The sequence below is a fragment of the Oncorhynchus nerka genome, linkage group LG25 (assembly GCF_034236695.1).
Source record: "Oncorhynchus nerka isolate Pitt River linkage group LG25, Oner_Uvic_2.0, whole genome shotgun sequence".
In the NCBI taxonomy this organism is placed as follows: domain Eukaryota; kingdom Metazoa; phylum Chordata; class Actinopteri; order Salmoniformes; family Salmonidae; genus Oncorhynchus; species Oncorhynchus nerka.
In genome coordinates this window covers 51,407,160-51,429,694 of record NC_088420.1, presented here as the reverse complement: position 1 = coordinate 51,429,694, position 22,535 = coordinate 51,407,160, and the positions used below count along the sequence as shown (strand labels likewise).

Genomic DNA, 22,535 nt, shown 5'->3' with positions numbered 1-22,535 from the left:
GTTTTATCTAAAAATGATACGTTTTTAAAAGTTTAAAATTTTTATGAAATTCACTGAGGAGGATGGTCCTCCACTTCCTCTTCCGAGGAGTGTCTACTGGTCAGAAGATACTGTAATACAAGCAGTGCTGTGTGAGAAATCTGAATAAAAGACCAACTCATGCCCTTAGGTTTTCTTTACTATTTGTTGTTGTTGAAGCAAAGGCATCTGAGCAATAAGGCATACTTCAGGAATATTGCACCCAATGGATCAAAGTTGAGCACATTAAAAAGTGAGTCAATGTTTGTTGGTGTAGATTTTAGTCTCAGTTCTTATTAGCCAGGGTAACAGTGTCTAATGGAAACAGGGATAACTCATATCTTAAAAAGATCTGGCGAGCATGTACAGAATTTATGTTTGGTGGGATTAATACTGGGAACATTAAAGATCTCAGTTTAGGTCGTTAGCGAGTCAGGTAAATAAATCCCTGTGAAATTAGAGTAAGCAGCTCTGCAAGGCTTTCCTGGTAATTTGACATCGACACGTTACCATAAATGAACATGCTTTACTCTGTGATGCAGGACACTTTGCTTTGGAAGATCAGAATATCTTCCTGACATGGTGTGACTGGCTGGGTAGAATTTTGAAACCAAATGGAAATGGTTTCATTGCATAAGTGCACTTAAACACATTGACATACAGTATGCATGCAGTGGATACAGTATGCATACATACACATTCTCAAGTTATTTCCCATTGTAGAGGAGAAAATGGGAACACTATGTCACACTAGCAAAAAAACACCAGTAGCGTATAGTAGCCTAAATTGTTGTTCATACATTGTTCTCTTAACTGATGAATGGTCACATGACTGACATTAACATGGCTGTTCTTCAGTGCACACAACAGTTGACTGAGACCAGGTGAGCTGGAGCTGCAGCTCTACTTTAAGTCGTATCAAGGTTATGTGGGCCAATGTGGGATGACAGCAATTATGCAAAGTACTAAATTCAATCGACCACTGCTCCGCTCTGGCTGACGCATTAATAAAATAGAAGATTATGCATTAATATATTGTCGATTCTCTTTGATTACTCCATGTTTTCATGCAGAAAGTAGCTATATACAGTGCATTCGTAAAGTATTCAGACCGCTCAACTTTTCCACATGTTGTTACATTACAGCATTATTCTAAAATGAATTAAATGAATAAAACTATTAACAATCTACATACAATACCTGCTAATGACAAAGGAAAAACATTTTTTTTTAAACATTTTTGCTACTGATTCAAAATTAAAAGATTAAAATATCACATTTACATAAGTATTCAGACCCTTTGCTATGAGACTCGAAATTGAGCTCAGGTCCATCCTGTTTCCATTGATCATCCTTGAGCGGTTTCTACAACTTGATTGGAGTCCACCTGTGGTAAATTCAATTGATTGGACATGAATTGTCTATATAAGGTCCCACAGTTGATATCGCAAGTTAGAGCAAAAACCAAGCCATGAGGTCGAAGGAATTGTCCGTAGAGCTCCGAGACAGGATTGTGTCAAAACACAGATCTGGGGAACTCCAACATTCTTCAATAGAAGAAGTTTGGAACCACCAAGACTCTTCCTAGAGCTGGCCGCCCGGCCAAACTGAGCAATCGGGGGAGAATGGCCTTGGTCAGGGAGGTGATCAAGGACTCGATGGTCACTCTGACAGAGCTCTGTTCCTCTGTGGAGATAGGAGAACCATCCAGAAGGACAACCATATCTGCAGTACTGAGTAGTACGGAGTAAAGGGTCTGAATACTTATGTAAATGTGATATTTCTGTTTAGAATTTTTTATAAATTGCAACATTTTCTAAAAACCTGTTTTTGCTTTGTCATTATGGGGTATTGTGTGTAGATTGATGAGGGGGGGAAACTATTTAAGCTATTTTAGAATAAGGCTGTAACCTAATAAAATTGGAAAAAGTCAAGGGGTCTGAATACTTCCCGAAGGCACAAGAAACAATATCCACCGAATGCATATTTCGTACAGCAGTGAGTTGGTGTGCTTGTCACATCGAGATTAAACATCTCTGTATCTGCCTTTGTGCTTTGTCATCTTTTTATGTTTTGTTGGCTTTCATTTTGTCTCTAGATCTTTTGTCTTTGCATCCGTGAGTCATACGTAGGGCTGTGGCAGTCATGGAATTGTCAGCGGTTATTGTCATGCAAAAAGCCTGGCAGTCTCACGGTAATTGACCGTCAAATAACAAACACATTTAGCATCTCCAGGCTCCTCACATAAAGCCGCAACAAGGAGCGTTTACATTTTGAAACAGGTCCTATATGATAGATTTATAGTTATTTGGAAACTTTAGCTGTAAATGATACAAACCTTGGAATGCCTTAGAAATCAGAAGATATATGGGCTGCATGATGTGACTATTGGCTATTGAGGATTTGAAAAGTCGGCAAAAAAAGCTTGCACTCTGTTTCTTGCCGCTGTTCTCTCATCAAGTGATCACATTTTAACCCATCAGACTATTCTCAATTGAATGTTTTTCACTCATGGCTATTGCGGTAATTTACCTGCGCCATTCTATATACCATGGGCTCTCCAACCCCGTTCCTGTAGCTACCCAGTGCTTCATTTGGGAAAACAAGTGAAATCTGTTCGGGAATATGAATGGTAACATGTTTTCACAATGAAATATATTTCTTAAACTGTTGACAGCCCCTCTCTGCACGGTGGCGAAAGGAATGAACGAGAGAGGGGAGCAGATTTAAACTCAGTGGTGAGATATTCTGTTGTTAAAAGGTAATGTGTCAGTCTATTATTTATTTTTTAAATTAAAAATGCCCTATTACTAGGCTATTCAAAATCAAAAGCAAATTCACTATAATTGTAGGCTAAATCTGAATTTATTTAATTTAGGCTAGACCAATTATACACCAAAGATATCTTAAATCAGTATTATTTAAAATTTTCATGTGTAATAGGCGGGAGGCTATTTCTTGTATAACGGCACAATCATTTTGAGGGGGGTGCTTATATTTAGGCCTATAAAGTGCTGTCCTTTTGTTTATGTTAGGCATTGAAACAACATCCACAATGACCAAGTTTTTTCACTCAGTTTCATCCTATTGTTTAACTTCTTTCTTTAAATTGATCAATCGCAGTGAGGTGAACTTTAAAAGCTCATACTGTTTTGATGATTGCATTTGCATTGATGACAGAGTGGTTAGAGGGACAATAGAGCGCTGAGTACCAGGCCATTAGACACCTGATGATCGTTAGTAAATTGGGTACTAAGAATGCATGTCCAGAGTGCATAAAAGGAGATTACCATGACTCAGCGGTCACGTAGAATTTTACTGCGTTCATGGCTCATGGCTGCAGGTGTGGTGGTAATATTGGCACCACACCAGCCCTAGTCATACATCACACACCAGTGAAGAAATGCTGTGATAAACTACTGATAATCCCTCTAGAAGATGACATGTGTAACAATGTGTGTGTTGGTGGCAGGGAAGTCAGGCGCAGGAGAATCGAACTTGGTATAAATGGAGTCGTTTAGTAAACTTATCAAAAACTCCAAAACCAAAATACAACATAAATAAAAGTGGGGACAAGAACCCGTCGCACCCCAATACACGAACATACAAACAAACAATCTCCGACAAGGACATGAGAGGAAACAGAGGGTTAAATACACAACATTTAATTGATGGGATTGGAACCAGGTGTGAAGTAAGACAAGACAAAACCAATGGAAAATTACAAATGGATCGGTGATGGCTAGAAGATCGGTGACGTCGACCACCGAACACCGCCCCAACAAGGAGAGGGACCGACTTCGGTGGAAGTCGTGACAACATGTTTGATTGTGATGTAAAGAGTCTACAGGCCTGTGTAATGTGTATTGATAGGATATACAGATACATTTACAATGTACTGCATGCATTTCTGAGCATGTGTGTGTACCTTCCTTTATGCATGTTGCATGCGTTTTTATACATGTTTGTGAGAATCTGTTTGTATACGCGTGTGTGTGCGTGTGTGTACACCAGTGGAGGCTCCTCAGAGGAAGAAGAGGAGGACCATCCTCAGTGAATTTCATAAAAAGAAAAAAAAAAGAAATATAAATATAACATCAGCCTTTTTAGATCAAATTATACAAAATATATTCAAAATGTCACGTGTAGATGTGAAAAGGAATACAACAGGCTGTTTGTATATGGCTATGAAAGTTAACTGTTTTCACATTGAAAAACATTTCTTAAACAGAAACAAACAGAACAAAACGGGAATAAACATACCTGAATTTGTCCAATGAAAACTCTTGTTTTCAACTGTTGGACTAATGAGTACACCCAAGATCAGCTAGATGCAGGCAAGAGTGTGCAAGGCGCTATTGAATGTGTCACTGTCCATCACCTGAAATTTGTCTCCCGACCTGTGTGCACCTGCGTTGTAAACTTTCATTCATAGACTAGGTTGTAGCAACGTCATGATGGGTATAGGGGACATTTGAGTATCAGTAGCCTAAACCTATCGCTGTTATATTGAACTGGGTGAATGGACTATGAATGAGAGTCTTCCAATATGCTGTAATAGAAATAAGGCCATGCTCATATAAAAAATCCTCCTCCCTCATCTTAAACAGCACCGGCCGCCACTGATCTGCACGAGTGTCTTTGTGTGTCTATACAAGTGACTACTCTTGTACATACCCCCCCACCCATATGCTCAGAGTTTGAGTCTATGGAGTTGTGCTGTCCTTTCTTGCTCAGGGGTGAGAGAGAAGATGAATGCAGCGTGAATGCAGTTAGTCAACTCAACAAATGAGTTGATGGAATTACATTTGTTAGGAAAACTGGGTAACTGATGTTTTTCAAGTTGAAACAATGACACTGTTTTACAGTAGATTTTAATCGAGAGAGTAGTTAGTATGGTGAGGATTAGAAAGAGTAGAGTGCAGAGTTATGGATGTTACTCATAGAGTCTGTCTGTAGACTGACAGTGGAGAGACCTTAGACAGGTGTTTGAAATCTGGTTCTTGCCTAGGAAGTAAGTAATTGGCCCTTCAGCTCAGCTCAGCTCAGCTCCCCACGACACACACACACACACACACACACACACACACACACACACACACACAGTAAATATAATATAACATATGACATTTAGCAGATGCTTTTATCCAAAACGACTTACAGACATGCGTGCATACATTTTACATATGGGTGGCCTCAGGAATGTTTATTTAACTAGGCGAGTCAGTTAAGGACAAATTCTTATTTACATTGACAGCCTAGGAACACTGGGGAAGAACGAAATATTTTTTACCTTGTCAGCTCGGGGATTCGATCTAGCAACCTTTCGTGGTTAATGGCCCAACTCTAGCCGCCCCAATCTAACCCACAATCCTGGCGTTGCAAGCTCCATGCTCTACAAACTGAGCCAGAGTACAAACACACACACACACACACAGTACACAAACACCCCTCTCTTTCAGTCTGTCACCAGTAGCAGGCCTCCACAGGTCTGGCATATAATCGATATAATCATTATAATCCTGTGATGACCCTGTGTAGAGGTCAGTGTGACGGCATTGACACAACCTTCCTGTCCTCCCTGTTGACACGTGCTGTCAGTCAGTTCTAGGATTGAATGGCCTGGTTACCAAGATTTACCGGGATTAACTGCAAGAAACTGGTAAATGATTTATATGAACAGCATGGTGTGAAATGGAACTGTTAAATTATATGCAATGTCTAAATCTGTCTTCTCTACGGCCTCTGCATGATGAATCATCAACGCTTATGGTGGGGACAGACAGCCCATCTCAGTATGGTACGCAGTTCACAAATACTTCATCTCATCACAGTAACTTTTTTTCTTGTGACAGGTAAGCCTGCATTTGCTGTAGCATAGTCTATGCCACAGGAATATAAAGACTGAATGCGCATCTAATTTACTCATCTACATCTGGCTTTTGGGGGTCACCTTATTTTTTTTAATTGTAAAGATTTGTATTTATATACTCCAGCTGCAAAGTTTTAAAAAACAGCCTTATCACTGGAATATCATCGCTTTAAATCAGGGCACGGCGCGAGCACTCTTTTGCAGTCTTTCGATCTCTCCATTAATTCCATTAAAATTGCATCCAAAATAGATCATCCTGTTCTAGATTGATATATAGCCCTATATAGTGACTTCGAAAAGTATTCAGACCCCTTGACTTTTTCTAAAATGTATTAAATAAATCAAAATCCTCAGCAATCTACACACAATACCCCATAATGACAAAGTGAAAAGAGGTTCTTAGACATTTAAAAAAAAACATATTAAACATAAAAACAGATGCCTTCAGACCCTTTGCTATGAGACTCGAAATTGATCTCAGGTGCATCCTGTTTCCATTGATCATCCTTGAGATGTTTCTACAATTTGATTTGAGTCCACCTGTGGTAATGTGACGATCGTCTGAAGAAGTCGACCAAGGTGCAGCCTGGTAAGTGTTCATGATCTTTAACACTCAGAACACCAAACAAAAACAACAAAAGGCTTCACAGAGCGCACAAAAAAACAAGATCTCACAACATAGGTGGGAAAACAGGCTACCTAAGTATGATTCCCAATCAGAGACAACGATAGACAGCTGCCTCTGATTGGGAACCACACTCGGCCAAAACCAAAGAAATACAAAACATAGAATGCCCACCCCACATCACACCCTGACCTCACCAAATAGAGAAATAAAACCTCAGGGCGTGACAGGTAAATTCAATTGATTGGAATGATTTGAAAAGGTACACACCTGTCTATATAAGTTCCCACAGTTGACAGTGCATGTCAGAGCAAAAACCAAGCCATGAGGTCAAAGGACTTGTTCGTATTGCTCCGAGACAGGATTGTGTCGAGGCACAGATCTGGGGAAGAGAACCAGAAAATGTCTGCAGCATTGAAGGTCCCCAAGAACACAGTGGCCTCCATCATTCTTAAATGGAAGAAGTTTGGAACCACCAAGACTCTTCCTAGAGCTGGCCACCCGGCCAAACTGAGAAATCGGGGGGGAAGGGTCTTGGTCAGGGAGGTGACCGAGAACCCGATGGTCAATCTGACAGAGCTCAAGAGTTCCTCTGTGGAGATGGGAGAACCTTCAAGAAGGACAACCATCTCTGCAGCACTCCACTAATCTGGCCTTTATGGTAGAGTAACCAGACGGAAGCCACTCCTCAGTAAAAGGCACATGACAGCCTGCTTAGAGTTTGCCGAAAGGCACATAATGGACTCTCAGACCATGAGAAAGTGGCAGCGGCTGTGAGACCAGACAGGATCAAGGCGAAAATGAACGGAGCAAAATACAGAGAGATCCTTAATGAAAACCTGTTCCAGAGCTCTCAGGACCTCAGGACTGTGGGCGAAGATTCACCTTCCAAGAGGACAACGACCTTAAGCACACAGCAAAGACGACGCAGGAGTGGCTTCGGGACAAGTCTTGGAAAGTCCTTGAGTGGCTCAGCCAGAGCTCAGACTTGAACCTGATCGAGCATCTCTGGAGAGACGTGAAAATAGCTGTGCAGCAACGCTCCCCATCCAACCTGACAAAGCTTGAGAGGATCTGCAGAGAAGAATGGGAGAAACTCCACAAATACAGGTGTGCCAAGCTTATAGTGTCATACCTAAGAAGAGTCGAGGCTGTAATCGCTGCCAAAGGTGCTTCAACAAAGTACTAAGTAAAGGGTCTGAATACTTATGTAAATGTGATCATGGAGGTTTCTTTTGTTTTTTATAAATTAGCAAACATTTTAAAAAACATGTTTTTGATTTGTAATTATGGGGTATTGTGTGTAGATTGATGAGGGAAACTCATTTTTAATTAATTTTAGAATAAGGCTGTAACCTAACAAAATTAATTCAATTTAGTATTATATTCGCCATCAAGTGGCTTGATGGGTTATGCATAATAAGCTTCTAATGTATAGGCTCTGTGTCTTGCGGAATACGCACGCACCTGTGCGCCGCTGGCCTTTCCTACTAAAAAAAACGCTCCTTAGCTATTGGGAGTCCTATGCAGGAAACGCTAGACTAGAATATCTTGATTGACATGTTTTTTTTTAGCATTTCTTATGCCAATAGACTTCGAAAAGAATGCAAGCTCTTGTTTTCTGAATGTTAAATACAGCAGCAATAGATCGGGTCGTTTGAAAGAAGAGCGAACGCACGATGGCGGTAGGCTAAAGCAGTTATTTATTCAGACCCGTAACCGTTCAAAGTTCCTCAAGAGAAGTGAAAGTCTTCATCATTTAATTCTAGTCCTATCTTATTCAAGAATGTCATTAGAATGGTGAAGGGAAAGTAAACCAAACGTATTTAATTTAACTGTTGAAAGCAAGGAAAGAATGAAGCAACAACAAATATAAATAGGAGGTTGGCTAATATTAGGGGAAATATTATGAAAGGTATAAATGCGTCAGCCTACTAATTATAAAATGGGCCCTATTATATTTCAAAATGAAAATCGAATTTTCTAGCATATACTTGTAACTTTGTAGGCTGCATGTGCTGCACCAGAATCGCATGTTCTCTCCCTGTTTAATCATGGTTTGAACGATGTGCATAATTCCAGTCCATATAATAATAAAGTACAGTAATACGGTTCACACTCAAAAAGATTAGCCTACTGGAGCTAGTTTCATTTATTTACCCAAGAGAGCATATAGCTAGCTACATCTTTGGGCTTTTATGTGTATCTGTTGTGCGTAATGTGCAGTAGCCAGTTTCATATATGTATTGGATAACGGCACAATCATTTGGTATTTTTTGGGGCTTGTGCTCATTAAATGTCATTCATGTAGGGCTCATAAAATCTATTTAATGTATGACTCATCAGGCTCAGGTAGCATCATGCTTGAATTTTCGATCAAGGCTCTAATCAAATTCCAGACATAGGCCTATTTATATGCTTTATAATGTTTTTGAATGACACTCACGGTTTTGGTGAGAAATACCTGGTTACCCGGAGAAACGTGCTTTATTCTCTGGATGGAACGTTGGTAAAATACTCCACCCTGGTCAGGTTGCTCCCCTCTCGTAATCTCCATCATAGGCAGACCAGGGTCGTTAGGCCAGTGTCTGTCTGTCTGAGAGTGTGTGCGTACAGACGGAAAAGTGAAGTTTAGGTTTACAGTTGCGGCTGTGAGTCTATGATTGCTAGAGAGTCATGGGAGTCATGCCTGAAATTAAGGAAGGGGGCTGATGGTTGTGTGTGGTGGTATGTGTGGGTAGGGGGTGGTTTTTAGGCAGGCAGCAGGTGCATGCTTTACAATCTTCCCTAAATAGATACAGAATGTAAACACTACAGTAATAGCCCTAACTACCAGTAGGTGTTCCAGATATGTGAAGAGGAAAACTGAACACATGCCGTTGAGGGCTATTACTTAGACAACCAACACAAGTGCAATTGACATAACCAGTAATTAGCATTTATGTACAGTGCCTTTGGAAAGTATTCAGACCCCTTGACTTTATCCATATTTTGTTGAGTTACAGCCTTATTCTAAATTTAATAAATAAATAAAAATCTACAGCAGTCTAAACAAATACCCTATAATAACACAGCAAAAACGGTTTAAAAAAAAAGTTTAAATATTTATTAAAAACAGAAATACCTTATTTACATAACTATTCAGACTTTTTGCGATGAGACTCGAAATTGAGCTCAGGTGCATCCGATTTCCATTGATCATCCTTGAGATATTTGTACAATCTGATTGGAGTCCACCTGTGGAAAATTCAATTGATTGTACATGATATATAAGGTCCCACAGTCTATACAAGGTCCCACAGTTGACAGTGCATGTCAAAGCAAAAGCCAAGCCATGAGGTCAAAGGAATTGTCCGTAGAGCTCCGAAACAGGATTGTTTCGAGGCACAGATCTCGAGAAGGCTACCAAAATATGTCTGCAGCATTGAAGGTCCCAAGAACATAGTGGCCTCCATCATTATTAAATGGAAGAAGTGTGGAACCACCAAGAATCTTCCTAGAGCTGGCCACCTGGCCAAACTGAGCAATCAGGGGAGAAAGGCCTTGGTCAGGGAGGTGATCAAGAACCCGATGGTCACTCTGACAGAGCTCTATAGGTCCTCTGTGGAGATGGGAGAACCTTCCAGAAGGACAACTATCTCCACAGCACTCCACCAATCAGGCTTTTATGGTAGAGTGGCCAGATGGAAGCCACTCCTCAGTAAAAGGCACATGACAGCCTGCTTAGAGTTTGCCAAAAGGCACATAAAGACTCTCAGACCATGATAAACAATATTCTCTGATGTGATAAAACCTAGATTGAACTATTTGGCCTAAATCCCAAGCGTCACTACTGGAGGAAACCTGGCACCATCCCTACGGTGAAGCATGGTGGTGGCAGCATCATGCTGTGGGGGTGTTTTTCAGCGGCAGAGACTAGGAGACTAGTCAGGATCGAGGCAAAGATGAACGGAGCAAAGTACAGAGAGATCCTTGATGAAAACCTGCTCCAGAGCTCTCAGGACCTCGGAAGGTGAACCTTCGCCCCCAGTCTAACAGGACAACGACCCTCAGCACATAGCCAAGACAATGCAGGAGTGGCTTCGGGACAAGTCTCTGAATGTCCTTCAGTGGTCCAGCCAGAGCCCGGACTTGAACCCTATCGAACATCCCTGGAGAGACATGAAAATAGCTGTGAAGCAACGCTCCCCATCCAACCTGACAGAGATTAAGAGGATCTGCAGAGAAGAATGGAATAAACTTCCCAAATACAGGTGTGCCAAGCTTGTAGTGTCACACCCAAGAAGACTCAAGGCTATAATTGCTGCCAAAGGTGCTTAAACAAAGTACTGAGTAAAGGGTCTGAATACTTATGTTATATTTCTGGGTTTTTTTCTCCAGTTTTTGCCTTGTCAATATGGGGTATTGTGTGTAGATTGATGAGGGGAAAAAAATTGTCAATCAATTTTAGGATAAGGCTGTAACCTAACAAAATACGGAACAAGTCAAGGGGTCTGAATACTTCCCGAAGGCACTGTATGTATTTGAGCAGAACTGAAAACCAGTCAAACAGAAAGCATGATTCAATACTGGGGACTGAGTCACTAGACATTTTGACAACAGTCAATGTCTTTCACATTGTGTTGATAATCCATCATAAAATAATATTTTTTCGTGAGGGAAGTAGACACCCAAGAGATGGAGGAATACAACAGAAAACATCATTAGTCACCATAGCAGATGTTCAAGACATCACGTGCACATTAGAGATGTTACTGGTGAGAACTACAGCAACTACAGCGCAGGCTACCTTTTAAATACAGTCATATAATGATTCATATAATGTTGCATCTAGAATGTATAACGACACTGTGCTAAATTTCTCATGAACTATTTCAAAAACAAGTTCTCAATATTGTGTTACTTCTCTATAGCACCAGGCAGCTGCAAGAAAACTAAATAAATAAATGCAGGGCTATTGGGCTGCTCCACAAGGGGGTGACTGATGCTTTACATAACAATGACAACCTTGCCACTCTTTACTAGAACACACAAACACAGAGCGCCTGCTAATGTCTTTGTACCAAGGGTATTGGGGGATCCAGGTGGATTTATAGCAGTTGACCTGGGATCATCTTAACACTGAAGGTTCCTGCTTTCTGACGGCTGCAGTGTCAGAAGAGCCATGAAGAATCTCTCCTCCTCTCAAGAGGTCAACCACGTCTTACCCTGACTTCTAAGAGACTGAGTTTTGACTGAGTTTGGCACGATAAAGGAAAAGCAAAAAAACAAGCAACTGTATGAAGGGATATATTTTGAGCATGATAAAATAACATATTGCAGATGAATGAGGGTAACAAAGACATACAGTGCCTTCAGAAAGTATTCAGACCCCTTGACTTTTTCCAAATTTGGTTACATTACATCCTTATTCTAAAAAAAACTGATCACATAAGTATTCAGACCTTTTACTCAGTACTTTGTTTAAGCACCTTTGGCAGCAATTACAGCCTTGAGTCTTCTTGGGTGTGACTCTACAAGCTTGGCACACCTGTATTTGGTGAGTTTCTCCCATTCTTCTCTGCAGATCCTGTCAAGCTCTGTCAGGTTGGATGGGGAGCGTTGCTGCACAGTTATTTTCAGGTCTCTTCAGGGATGTTCAATAGGGTTCAAGTCCGGGCTCTGGCTGGGCCACTGAAGGACATTCAGAGACTTGTCCCGAAGTCACTCCTGCATTGTCTTGGCTATGTGCTTAGGGTCGTTGTCCTGTTGGAAGGTGAACCTTCGCCCCAAGTCTGAGGTTCTGAGCGCTCTGGAACAGGTTTTCATCAAGGATCTCTCTGTACTTTGCTCCATTCATCTTTATCTCGATCCTGCCTAGTCTCCCAGTCCCTGACTCTGAAAAACACCCCCACAGCATGATGCTGCCACCACCATGCTTCATGGTGCCAGGTTTCCTCCAGGCGTGATGCTTGGCATTCAGGCCAAAGAGTTCAATCTTGGTCTCATCAGACCAGAGAATCTTGTTTCTTATTGTCTGAGTGTCTTTATGTGCCTTTCGGCAAACTCCAAGCGGGCTGTCATGTGCCTTTTACTGAGGAGTGGCTTCTGTCTGGCCACTCTACCACCAAGGCCTGATTTGTGGTGTGCTGCAGAAATGGTTGTCCTTCTGTAAGGTTCTCCCATCCTCACAGAGGAACTCTAGAGCTCTGTCAGAGTGACCATCGGGTTCTTGGTCACCTCCCTGACCAAGGCCCTTCTCCCCTGATTGCTCAGTTTGGCCGGGCAGCCAGCTCTAGGAAGATTCTTGGTGGTTCCAAACCTCTTCCATTTAAGAATGATGGAGTTCCCCAGATCTGTGCTTTGACACAATCCTGTCTCGGAGCTCTACGGACAATTCCTTCGACCTCATGGCTTGGTTTTTGAGCATTTTTGCGTAGAAACATCTCATGGATGATCAATGAAAACAGGATGCACCTGAGTTCAATTTCTAGTCTCATAGCAAAGGGTCTGGATACTTATGTAAATAAGCCATCTTTTTTATTTTTAACACATTTTCAAAAATGTCTAAAAACCTCTTCACTTTGTGATTATGGAGTATTGTGTGTAGATTTCAGATTTTTATTTATTTAATCCATTTTAGAATAAGGCTGTAACGTAACAAAATGTGGAAAAAGTCAAGGGGTCTGAATACTTTCGGGAAAGGCACTGTATATTTTGATGACAAAGCAGTTTTTGGCATCCCTACTCACCAGTCCTGTTACAATTCCTGTCCTATTATGCATAGTCACTTTTCCCAGTCTAAAGAATATCACTTGGGCAAGGCACACACACACAAACACAGACACACACACGTCTTGCCTCTCTATCAAAAACCTAATCTTGTGATAAAATGGATCCTCCTCCTATAGCACCATCGGTAATAGACACCATCTCTCCTCCAGGCTCTCTCTTGATAACTATTTCAGCTCAGCTGGAGAAACTTGTTACCAGCAAAGGACTTTTTGTAATACGTAATGTAGGATTCTATCAATCTCTCTCAAATTCAACCCCCCCTGTCTCTCTCTAGGTGCAAAGTTGATGGTTGCTCCAAGGTGGCCAATTCCAAAGGTACGATTATTGGATTAGATCAGATCACTGTTGTCTCAGTTCACTCAAAATAATGTAATGGCACCATCTTGTGGATTCTTGAGAAACGAGCACTATATGAGCTTCTGTTAACAATTGTTCCATGTGCTCCTGTGTGCCACAGGAGCAGTCCTTTGACAGTGCAGTCGTTATAGGCATCAACCTGGGTGGAGGTTTCCATGGAGCACCAGGGGTAGAGATGTCCTCTAACCCCAGCCTCCCTACTCCTAGCCCCAGACAACCTCCAGCCTTCCAGTGGCTGCCCCACCCAGCCACCCCAACCTCTGGGGACCAGCAGGCCGAGAGCACCGGGCAACCCCTCACCAAACGCCACAGGAAGCTGCTGTTAAAGAGCGGGCCTGTAACCCCTAGTGGTGCCCGCTCTGGTGAAGAGGACAGTCGGCTACAGGGCCTGGCGCAAACCCAGGCGTCCCGTCGCCGCCTGCTCAGGGAGGTCTGCGCCAAATACCAGCCGGGTGTCACCGAGCGCCCTGTGTCCCGCCGGCAGGTGTCCCGCGTCTACGTGGAGGACAGGTGTTGTAACTTTAGTGGTTCATTTCATTGAGAATTATTTACAGATATTATTCACAGTACATAACTTACATGTATAATTGTATTTAATTGAAATTCATGTCCCCCCCCCGTCCATATAATTGAATTCATTGTGATCTAAAAAGGCAGAACTGATCCGAAATCAGGATTCCTAGATACATACAGGACACAGCCCCAGATAACTATGAATATATTTGTGTTGTACTGTTTAATAAATAATAGGTCAGGCCTGCTGTACTGTGAGGTGCCCAAAGCCGGCTGCTCCAACTGGAAACGGGTGCTGATGGTCCTGGGCGGCAGCGCCACCTCCACGCACATCATCGCCCACGACGACGCCCACTACGCCAACCAGCTCCGCCGACTGGACGCCTTCGACCAGGCGGGCGTGGCCGAGCGCCTCCGTTCCTACACCAAGGTCCTCTTTGTACGGGAGCCCTTCGAGAGGCTGGTTTCGGCCTTCCGCGACAAGTTCGAGAGCCCCAACTCGTACTACCACCCGGTGTTCGGCCGGCCCATCATCTCCCGGTACCGGGCCAACGCCTCACGCTCCGCCCTGAGGACCGGCGCCGGGGTCACCTTCAGAGAGTTTGTCCAGTACCTGTTGGATGTGAGGCGGCCCGTGGGCATGGACATCCACTGGGAGCCGGTCAGCCAGCTTTGCAGCCCCTGCCTGCTGCGCAACGACTTCATCGGGAAGTTCGAGAACCTGAAGGAGGAGGCCAACTTCCTGCTACGGAGCATCGGGGCACCTAGAAACCTGACTTTCCCTGACTTTAAAGACAGGAACCCAAAGGCAGAAAGGACTTCCTCCTCCATCACCCAGAGATACTTTGAACAATTGAACTCCACAGAAAGACAGAGGGCCTATGACTTTTATTACATGGATTATCTGATGTTTAACTACCCCAAGCCCTTTAAAGACCTGTACTGAGGTACTGGCTGGATTGCCCGGTTGAGGTTATTAATATGAACACTACGGAAGAGATTATTATCCTGTGGGACTTGAATAAGCACTACAGGCACATTCATGTCAAATATTATTTTTACAGGTCTTATTTACAAATGGCTAAAATAATGATTTAATGTAATTACTTTGGACATAGATTGTAGGCCTACAGCTTTTTTGTCATAAAGCTTTGTATAGTGTGTCAAATGCATTTGCATTGATTGGCAGACCAGTGACTTCTATGAAGTGACCTGTACTTTGGGTAAAGAATGAGTGATCTGTTATTGTTATTATTTTTCAGCCTTGTTTACGTGAAGGTATACTTTTTGGTCCTCTTCAATAATGTGTATTCTTATTCTGCAGGCTAAGTTCATGAAAAGAAGGGAAAGAGAGAGGCTAGGTATACTCTCCCAGAGCAAAGGCTAGTGTTTGCAGATACTGTAACGGATTTCATAGCTACTGCTTACTGATGTGAAATCAAATGGAATATAATTCAATTTGATTTCAAAACCACACTTGCTTTTATTTAATTTTTATTTAACTAGGCAAGTCAGTTGAGAACCAATTCTTATTTACAATGACTGCCTACCCCCCCCCCCCCCCATCTATAAATCACACACTATTTCTTCTTAATTTGGGTCACGGGAGGACAGTCAATTTATAATTTGGGTCTCGAGCTGAAAATGTTTAAGAATCTGTGAATAGAGGAGGAAATAGTGGCATTACTATATAGTATGTTGGTTCATTGCATATAGCTTTCCAGATGTATCGGAGGTTAAATTATCTTTAAATCTGTTGGCAATTTATATTGAAACATATGATTTTGTTTTGGGATAATTACAGTACCAGTCAAACGTTTGGACACACCTACTCATTCAAATATATTTTAGATTCCTCCTTTCCTGTGGCGGTCCTCATGAGAGCCAGTTTCATCATAGCGCTGATGGTTTTTGCGACTGCACTTGAAGAAACTTTCAAAGTTCTTGAAATTATCCGGATTGACTGACCATAAAGTAATGATGGACTGTCATTTCTATTTGAGCTGTTCTTGCCATAATATGGACTTGGTCTTTTACCAAATAGGGCTATCTTCTGTATACCACCCCTACCTTGTCACAACACAACTGAATGGCTCAAATGCATTAAGAACGAAAGAAATTCCACAAATTAACTTTTAACAAGGCACACCTGTTAATTGAAATGCATTCCAGGTGACTACCTCATGAAGCTAGTTGAGAGAATGCCAAGCATGTGCATAGCTGTCATCAAGGCAAAGGGTGGCTACTTTGAACAATTTCTAATATAAAATATATTTTGATTTGTTTAACACCTTTTTGGTTACTACATGATTCCATATTTCATTGTTTTGATGTCATCACTATTATTCTACAATGTAGAAAATAGTACAAAAATTAAGAAAAACCCTTGAATGAGTAGGTGCGTCCACATTTTTGACTGGTACTGAATATGGGCCTAATGTTATAATACAAATGATTACACTGTAAAAGAGAATGTACAAAATTGTTCTACATGTCTGTGCAGAAGTGTTCCATCTACAAACGTGATTTCAATCCCCTAGCCTTAACACTGCCACTTTTCATTTGTTTGGGTTTTCAAGCGCCTTTACTATGAATAAATGTTAAGTAATTTAAAAAAACGTGTATCTATTGTTTTTCCACATCTGGTTTTAGGAAAAGTGACAGATGTTAACATTTCCCCCACTTCAAATGACAAATTTGACACTTTATTTATCTAATCTGAGTTAAAGTGTCGTGTCTCATTCCCCTGGCCTGTGGGTCACTCTTAGCCTCACTCCCCCTCTTTCTTTGTCTCTTATCAGGCCGGGGCCCCCAGGCGCAGGGTCAGGAAATACATGGTGCTCAGAGGACTCATCAGAACCATAGATGGACACAGTTTGGCCAATTGAGATAAACATTACGACACAGGCACATGGATGCAAATTAATTGGTTTCACTCTTCTGAGCAGTAATAGATCTACAGTATGTACCATATCGAAGGTTTTTCAATATTCCTTGTCTGAGTCAGTGTAAGTTCATCAACTAAGATAAGGTTCAGGGTTATAATTTAACTTAGGTATCACTACAACTGTTGGTGGTATGTTGCGAATCTGTCTTAGGTCGGAGCATAGGAAATTAGGTTACTGAACAAAAATATGAACGCAACAAGCAACAATTTCAAAGATTTTGCTGAGTTACAGTTCATATAAAGGAAATCAATGAATTGAAATAAATGAATTAGGCCCCAATAATCTATGGATTTCACATGACTCTCTTGACACAATGATGAAAATAGTCTTGGCCTCTAAACCTTCAAGCTGCATAGTGGACCCTATTCCAACTAAACTACTGAAAGAGCTGCTTTCTGTGCTTGGCCCTCCTATGTTGATTATAATAAATAGCTTCCTATCCACCGGAGGTGTACCAAATTCACTAAAAGTGGCAGTAATAAAGCCTCTCTTGAAAAAGCCAAACCTTGACCAAGAAAATTTTTAAAACTATCTGCCTTTATCAAATCTCCCATTCCTCTCAAAATGTTTTGAAAAATCTGTTGTGCAGCAACTCACTGCCTTCCTGAAGACAAACAATGGATACAAAATGCTTCAGTCTGGTTTTAGACCTCATCATAGCACTGAGACTGCACTTGTGAAGGTGGTAAATTACCTTTTAATGGTGTCAGACCGAGGCTCTGCATCTGTCCTCGTGCTCCTAGACCTTAGTGCTGCTTTTGATACCATCGATCACCACATTCTTTTGGAGAGATTGGAAACCCAAATTGGTCTAAACCGACAAGTTCTGGCCTGGTTTAGGTCTTATCTGTCGAAAGATATCAGTTTGTCTCTGTGGATGGTTTGTCCTCTGACAAATCCACTGTCAATTTCGGTGTTCCTCAAGGTTCTGTTTTAGGACCACTATTGTTTTCACTATATATTTTACCTCTTAGTGATGTCATTCGGAAACATAATGTTAACTTTCACTGCTATGTGGATGACACACAGCTGTACATTTCAATGAAACATGGTGAAGCCTCAAAATTGCCCTCCCTGGAAGCCTGTGTTTCAGACATAAGGAAGTGGATGGCGGCAAATGTTCTACTTTTAAACGTGGACAAACAGAGATGCTTGTTCTAGGTCCCAAGAAACAAGGAGATCCTCTGTTGAATCTGACAATTAATCTTGATGGTTGTATAGTCGTCTCAAATAATACTGTGAAGGACCTCGAAGTTACTCTGGACCCTGATCTCTCTTTTGACGAACATATCAAGACTGTTTCAAGGACAGCTTTTTTCCATCTACGTAACATTGCAAAAACCAGAAACTTTCTGTCCAAAAATTATGCAGAAAAATTAATCCATGCTTTTGTCACTTCTACTGCAATGCTCTACTTTCCGGTTACCCGGATAAAGCACTAAATAAACTTCAGCTAGTGCTAAACACGACTGCTAGAATCTTGACTAGAATCAAAAGATTTGATCATATTACTTCAGTGCTAGCCTCTCTACACTGGCTTCCTGTTAAGGCAAGGGCTGCTTTCAAGGTTTTACTGCTAACCTACAAAGCATTATATGGGCTTGCTCCTACTTATCTTTCCGATTTGGTTCTGCCGTACATACCTACACGTCACAAGACGCAGGCCTCCTTATTGTCCCTAGAAATTCTAAGCAAACAGCTGGAGGCAAGGCTTTCTGCTATAGAACTCTATTTTTATGGAATGGTCTGCCTATCCATGTGAGAGACACAGACTCGGTCTCGACCTTTAAGTCTTTATTGATGACTCATCTCTTCAGTAGGTCCTATGATTGAGTGTAGTCTGGCCCAGGGGTGTGAAGGTGAACAGGAAGGCATTGGAGCAACAAACCGCCCTTGCTGTCTCCGCCTGGCCGGTTCTCCTCTCTCCACTGGGATTCTCTGCCTCTAACCCTATTACGGGGGCTGAGTCACTGGCGCTCTTCCATGCCGTCTCTAGGGTGGTGCGTCACTTGAGTTGATTGGGGGGGGGTCTTCGTGGGCTATACTCAGCCGTGTCTCACGGGAGTAGGTTGGTGGTTGAAGATTTCCCTCTAGTGGTGTGGGGGCTGTGCTTTGGCAAAGTGGGTGGGGTTATATCCTGCTGTTTGGCCCTGTCCGTAGTAATCTGTCGGACAGGGCCACAGTGTCTCCCGACTAGAGGTCGACCGATTAATCGGAATGGCAGATTAATTAGGGCAGATTTCAAGTTTTCATAAAAATCGGTAACAATCAGTAATGGACACCGATCATGGCCTATTACATTGCACTCCATGAGGAGACTGCGTGGCAGACTGACTACCTGTTATGCGAGTGCAGCAAGGAGCCGAGGTAAGGTGCGAGCTAGAATTAAACGTATCTTGTAAAAAACAATGAATCTTAACATAATATCTAGTTAACTACACATGGTTGATGATATTACTAGTTAATCTAGCTTGTCCTGTGTTGCATATAATCGATGCAGTGCCTGTTAATTTATCATAGAATCATAGCCTACTTCGCCAAACAGGTGATTTAACAAGCGCATTCGCAAAAAAAGCACAGTCGTTGCACCAATGCACCTAACCATCAACATCAATGCCTTTCTTAAAATCAATACACAAGTATATACACTGCTCAAAACAATAAAGGGAACACTTAAACAACACAATGTAACTCCAAGTCAATCACACTTCTGTGAAATCAAACTGTCCACTTAGGAAGAAACAATGATTGACAATAAATGTCCCATGCTGTTGTGCAAATGGAATAGACAACAGGTGGAAATTATAGGCAATTAGCAAGACACCCCCAATAAAGGAGTGGTTCTGCAGGTGGTGACCAGACCACTTCTCAGTTCCTATGCTTCCTGGCTGATGTTTTGGTCACTTTTGAATGCTGGCGGTTCTTTCACTCTAGTGGTAGCATGAGACGGAGTCTACAACCCACACAAGTGGCTCAGGTAGTGCAGCTCATCCAGGATGGCACACCAATGCGAGCTGTGGCAAGAAGGTTTGCTGTGTCTGTCAGCGTAGTGTCCAGAGCATGGAGGCGCTACCAGGATACAGGCCAGTACATCAGGAGACATGGAGGAGGCCGTAGGAGGGCAACAACCCATCAGCAGGACCGCTACCTCCGCCTTTGTGCAAGGAGGAGCAAGAGGAGCACTGCCAGAGCCCTGCAAAATGACCTCCAGCGGGCCACAAATGTGCATGTGTCTGCTCAAACGGTCAGAAACAGACTCCATGAGGGTGGTATGAGGGCCCGACGTCCACAGGTGGGGGTTGTGCTTACAGCCCAACACCGTGCAGGACGTTTGGCATTTGCCAGAGAACACCAAGATTGACAAATTCGCCACTGGCGCCCTGGGCTCTTCACAGATGAAAGCAGGTTCACACTGAGCACATGTGACAGACTGGAGACGCCGTGGAGAACGTTCTGCTGCCTGCAACATCCTCCATCATGACTGGTTTGGTGGTGGGTCAGTCATGGTGTGGGGTGGCATATCTTTGGGGGGCCGCACAGCCCTCCATGTGCTCGCCAGAGGTAGCCTGACTGCCATTAGGTACCGAGATGAGATCCTCAGACCTCTTGTGAGACCATATGCTGGTGCGGTTGGCCCTGGGTTCCTCCTAATGCAAGACAATGCTAGACCTCATGTGGCTGGAGTGTGTCAGCAGTTCCTGCAAGAGGAAGGCGTTGATGCTATGGACTGACCCGCCCGTTCCCCAGACCTGAATCCAATTGAGCACATCTGGGACATCATGTCTCGCTCCATCCACCAACAGTTGCACCATAGACTGTCCAGGAGTTGGCGGGTGCTTTAGTCCAGGTCTGGGAGGAGATCCCTCAGGAGACCATCCGCCACTTCACCAGGAGCATGCCCAGGAGTTGTAGGGAGGTCATACAGGCACGTGGAGGCCACACACACTACTGAGCCTCATTTTGACTTGTTTTAAGGACATTACATCAAAGTTGGATCAGCCTGTAGTGTGGTTTTCCACTTTAATTTTGAGTGTGACTCCAAATCCAGACATCCATGGGTTGATAAATTTGATTTCCATTGATCATTTTTGTGTGATTTTTGTTGTCAGCACATTCAACTATGTAAAGAAAAAAGTATTTAATAAGAATATTTCATTCATTCAGATCTAGGATGTGTTATTTTAGTGTTCCCTTTATTTTTTTGAGCAGTGCATTTTTAAACCTGCATATTTAGTTAATCTTGCCTGCGAACATTAATTTATTTTAACTAGGGAAATTGTGTCACTTCTCTTGCGTTCTGTGCAACAGAGTCAGGGTATATGCATCAGTTTGGGCCACATGGCTCTTTGCGAACTGTGAAGACTATTTCTTCCTAACAAAGACAGCCAACTTCGCTAAACGGGGGATGATTTAATAAAAGCGCATTTGAGAGAAAAGCACAATTGTTGCACGAATGTACCTAACCATAAACATCAATGCCTTTCTTAAAATCAATACACAGAAGTATATTTTTTTAAACCTGCATATTTAGTTAAAACAAATATTAATAATATTAAACTAGGGAAATTGTGTTACTTCTCTTGTGTTCATTGCAAGCAGAGTCATTGAAGGTTGTGTAATGTAACAGGAATATTTAGACTTATGGATGCCACCCATTAGATAAAATACGGAACGGTTCCGTATTTCACTGAAAGAATAAACGTTTTGTTTTCAAAATGATAGTTTCCGGATTTGACCATATTAATGACCTAAGGCTCGTATTTCTGATTATATTATAATTAAGTCTATGATTTGATAGAGCAGTCTGACTAAGCGGTGGTAGGCAGCAGCAGGCTCGTAAGCATTCATTCAAACAGCACTTTCATGCATTTGCCAGCAGCTCTTCGCTGTGCTTCAAGCATTGCGCTGTTTATGACTTCAAGCCTATCAACTCCCGAGATTAGGCTGGCAATACTAAAGTACCTATTAGAACATCCAATAGTCAAAGGTATATGAAATACAAATGGTATAGAGAGAAATAGTCCTATAACAACTACAACCTAAAACTTCTTACCTAGGAATATTGAAGACTCATGTTAAAAGGAACCACCAGCTTTCATATGTTCTCATGTTCTGAGCAAGAAACTTAAACGTTAGCTTTTTTACATATTGCACTTTTACTTTCTTCTCCAACACGTTGTTTTTGCATTATTTAAACCAAATTGAACATTTTATTATTTATTTGAGACTAAATTGATTTTATTGATGTATTATATTAAGTTAAAATAAGTGTTCATTCAGTATTGTTGTAATTGTCATTATTACAAAATATATATATATAAAATCGGCCGTTTAATCGGCAGCAGGTTTTTTTTTTTGGTCCTCCAATAATCGGTATCAGTATCGGCATTGAAAAATCATAATCGTTTGACTTCTACTCCCGACCCCT

At 42.0% G+C, this 22,535-nt stretch overlaps 1 protein-coding gene across 1 annotated transcript; it reads left to right on the top strand.

Moving 5' to 3' along the window:
* Positions 1-13,109: 13,109 nt before the first annotated feature.
* LOC115108987 (carbohydrate sulfotransferase 8-like) lies at positions 13,110-16,736 on the top strand. The gene is made up of 3 exons (XM_029633535.2): positions 13,110-13,604; positions 13,747-14,156; positions 14,397-16,736. The coding sequence occupies exons 1-3, from the start codon at positions 13,575-13,577 to the stop codon at positions 15,103-15,105; spliced, it is 1,149 nt and encodes a 382-aa protein (XP_029489395.1). The 5' UTR covers positions 13,110-13,574; the 3' UTR covers positions 15,106-16,736.
* The last annotated feature ends 5,799 nt before the right edge of the window (positions 16,737-22,535 follow it).

Coding starts and splice junctions, on each gene's coding strand:
- LOC115108987 (XM_029633535.2), top strand. CDS start 13,575: ATGGTTGCTCCAAGGTGGCCAATTCCAAAG. Junction 13,605..13,746: donor CAAGGTGGCCAATTCCAAAG/GTACGATTATTG, acceptor TGTGTGCCACAG/GAGCAGTCCTTTGACAGTGC. Junction 14,157..14,396: donor CGCGTCTACGTGGAGGACAG/GTGTTGTAACTT, acceptor AATAAATAATAG/GTCAGGCCTGCTGTACTGTG.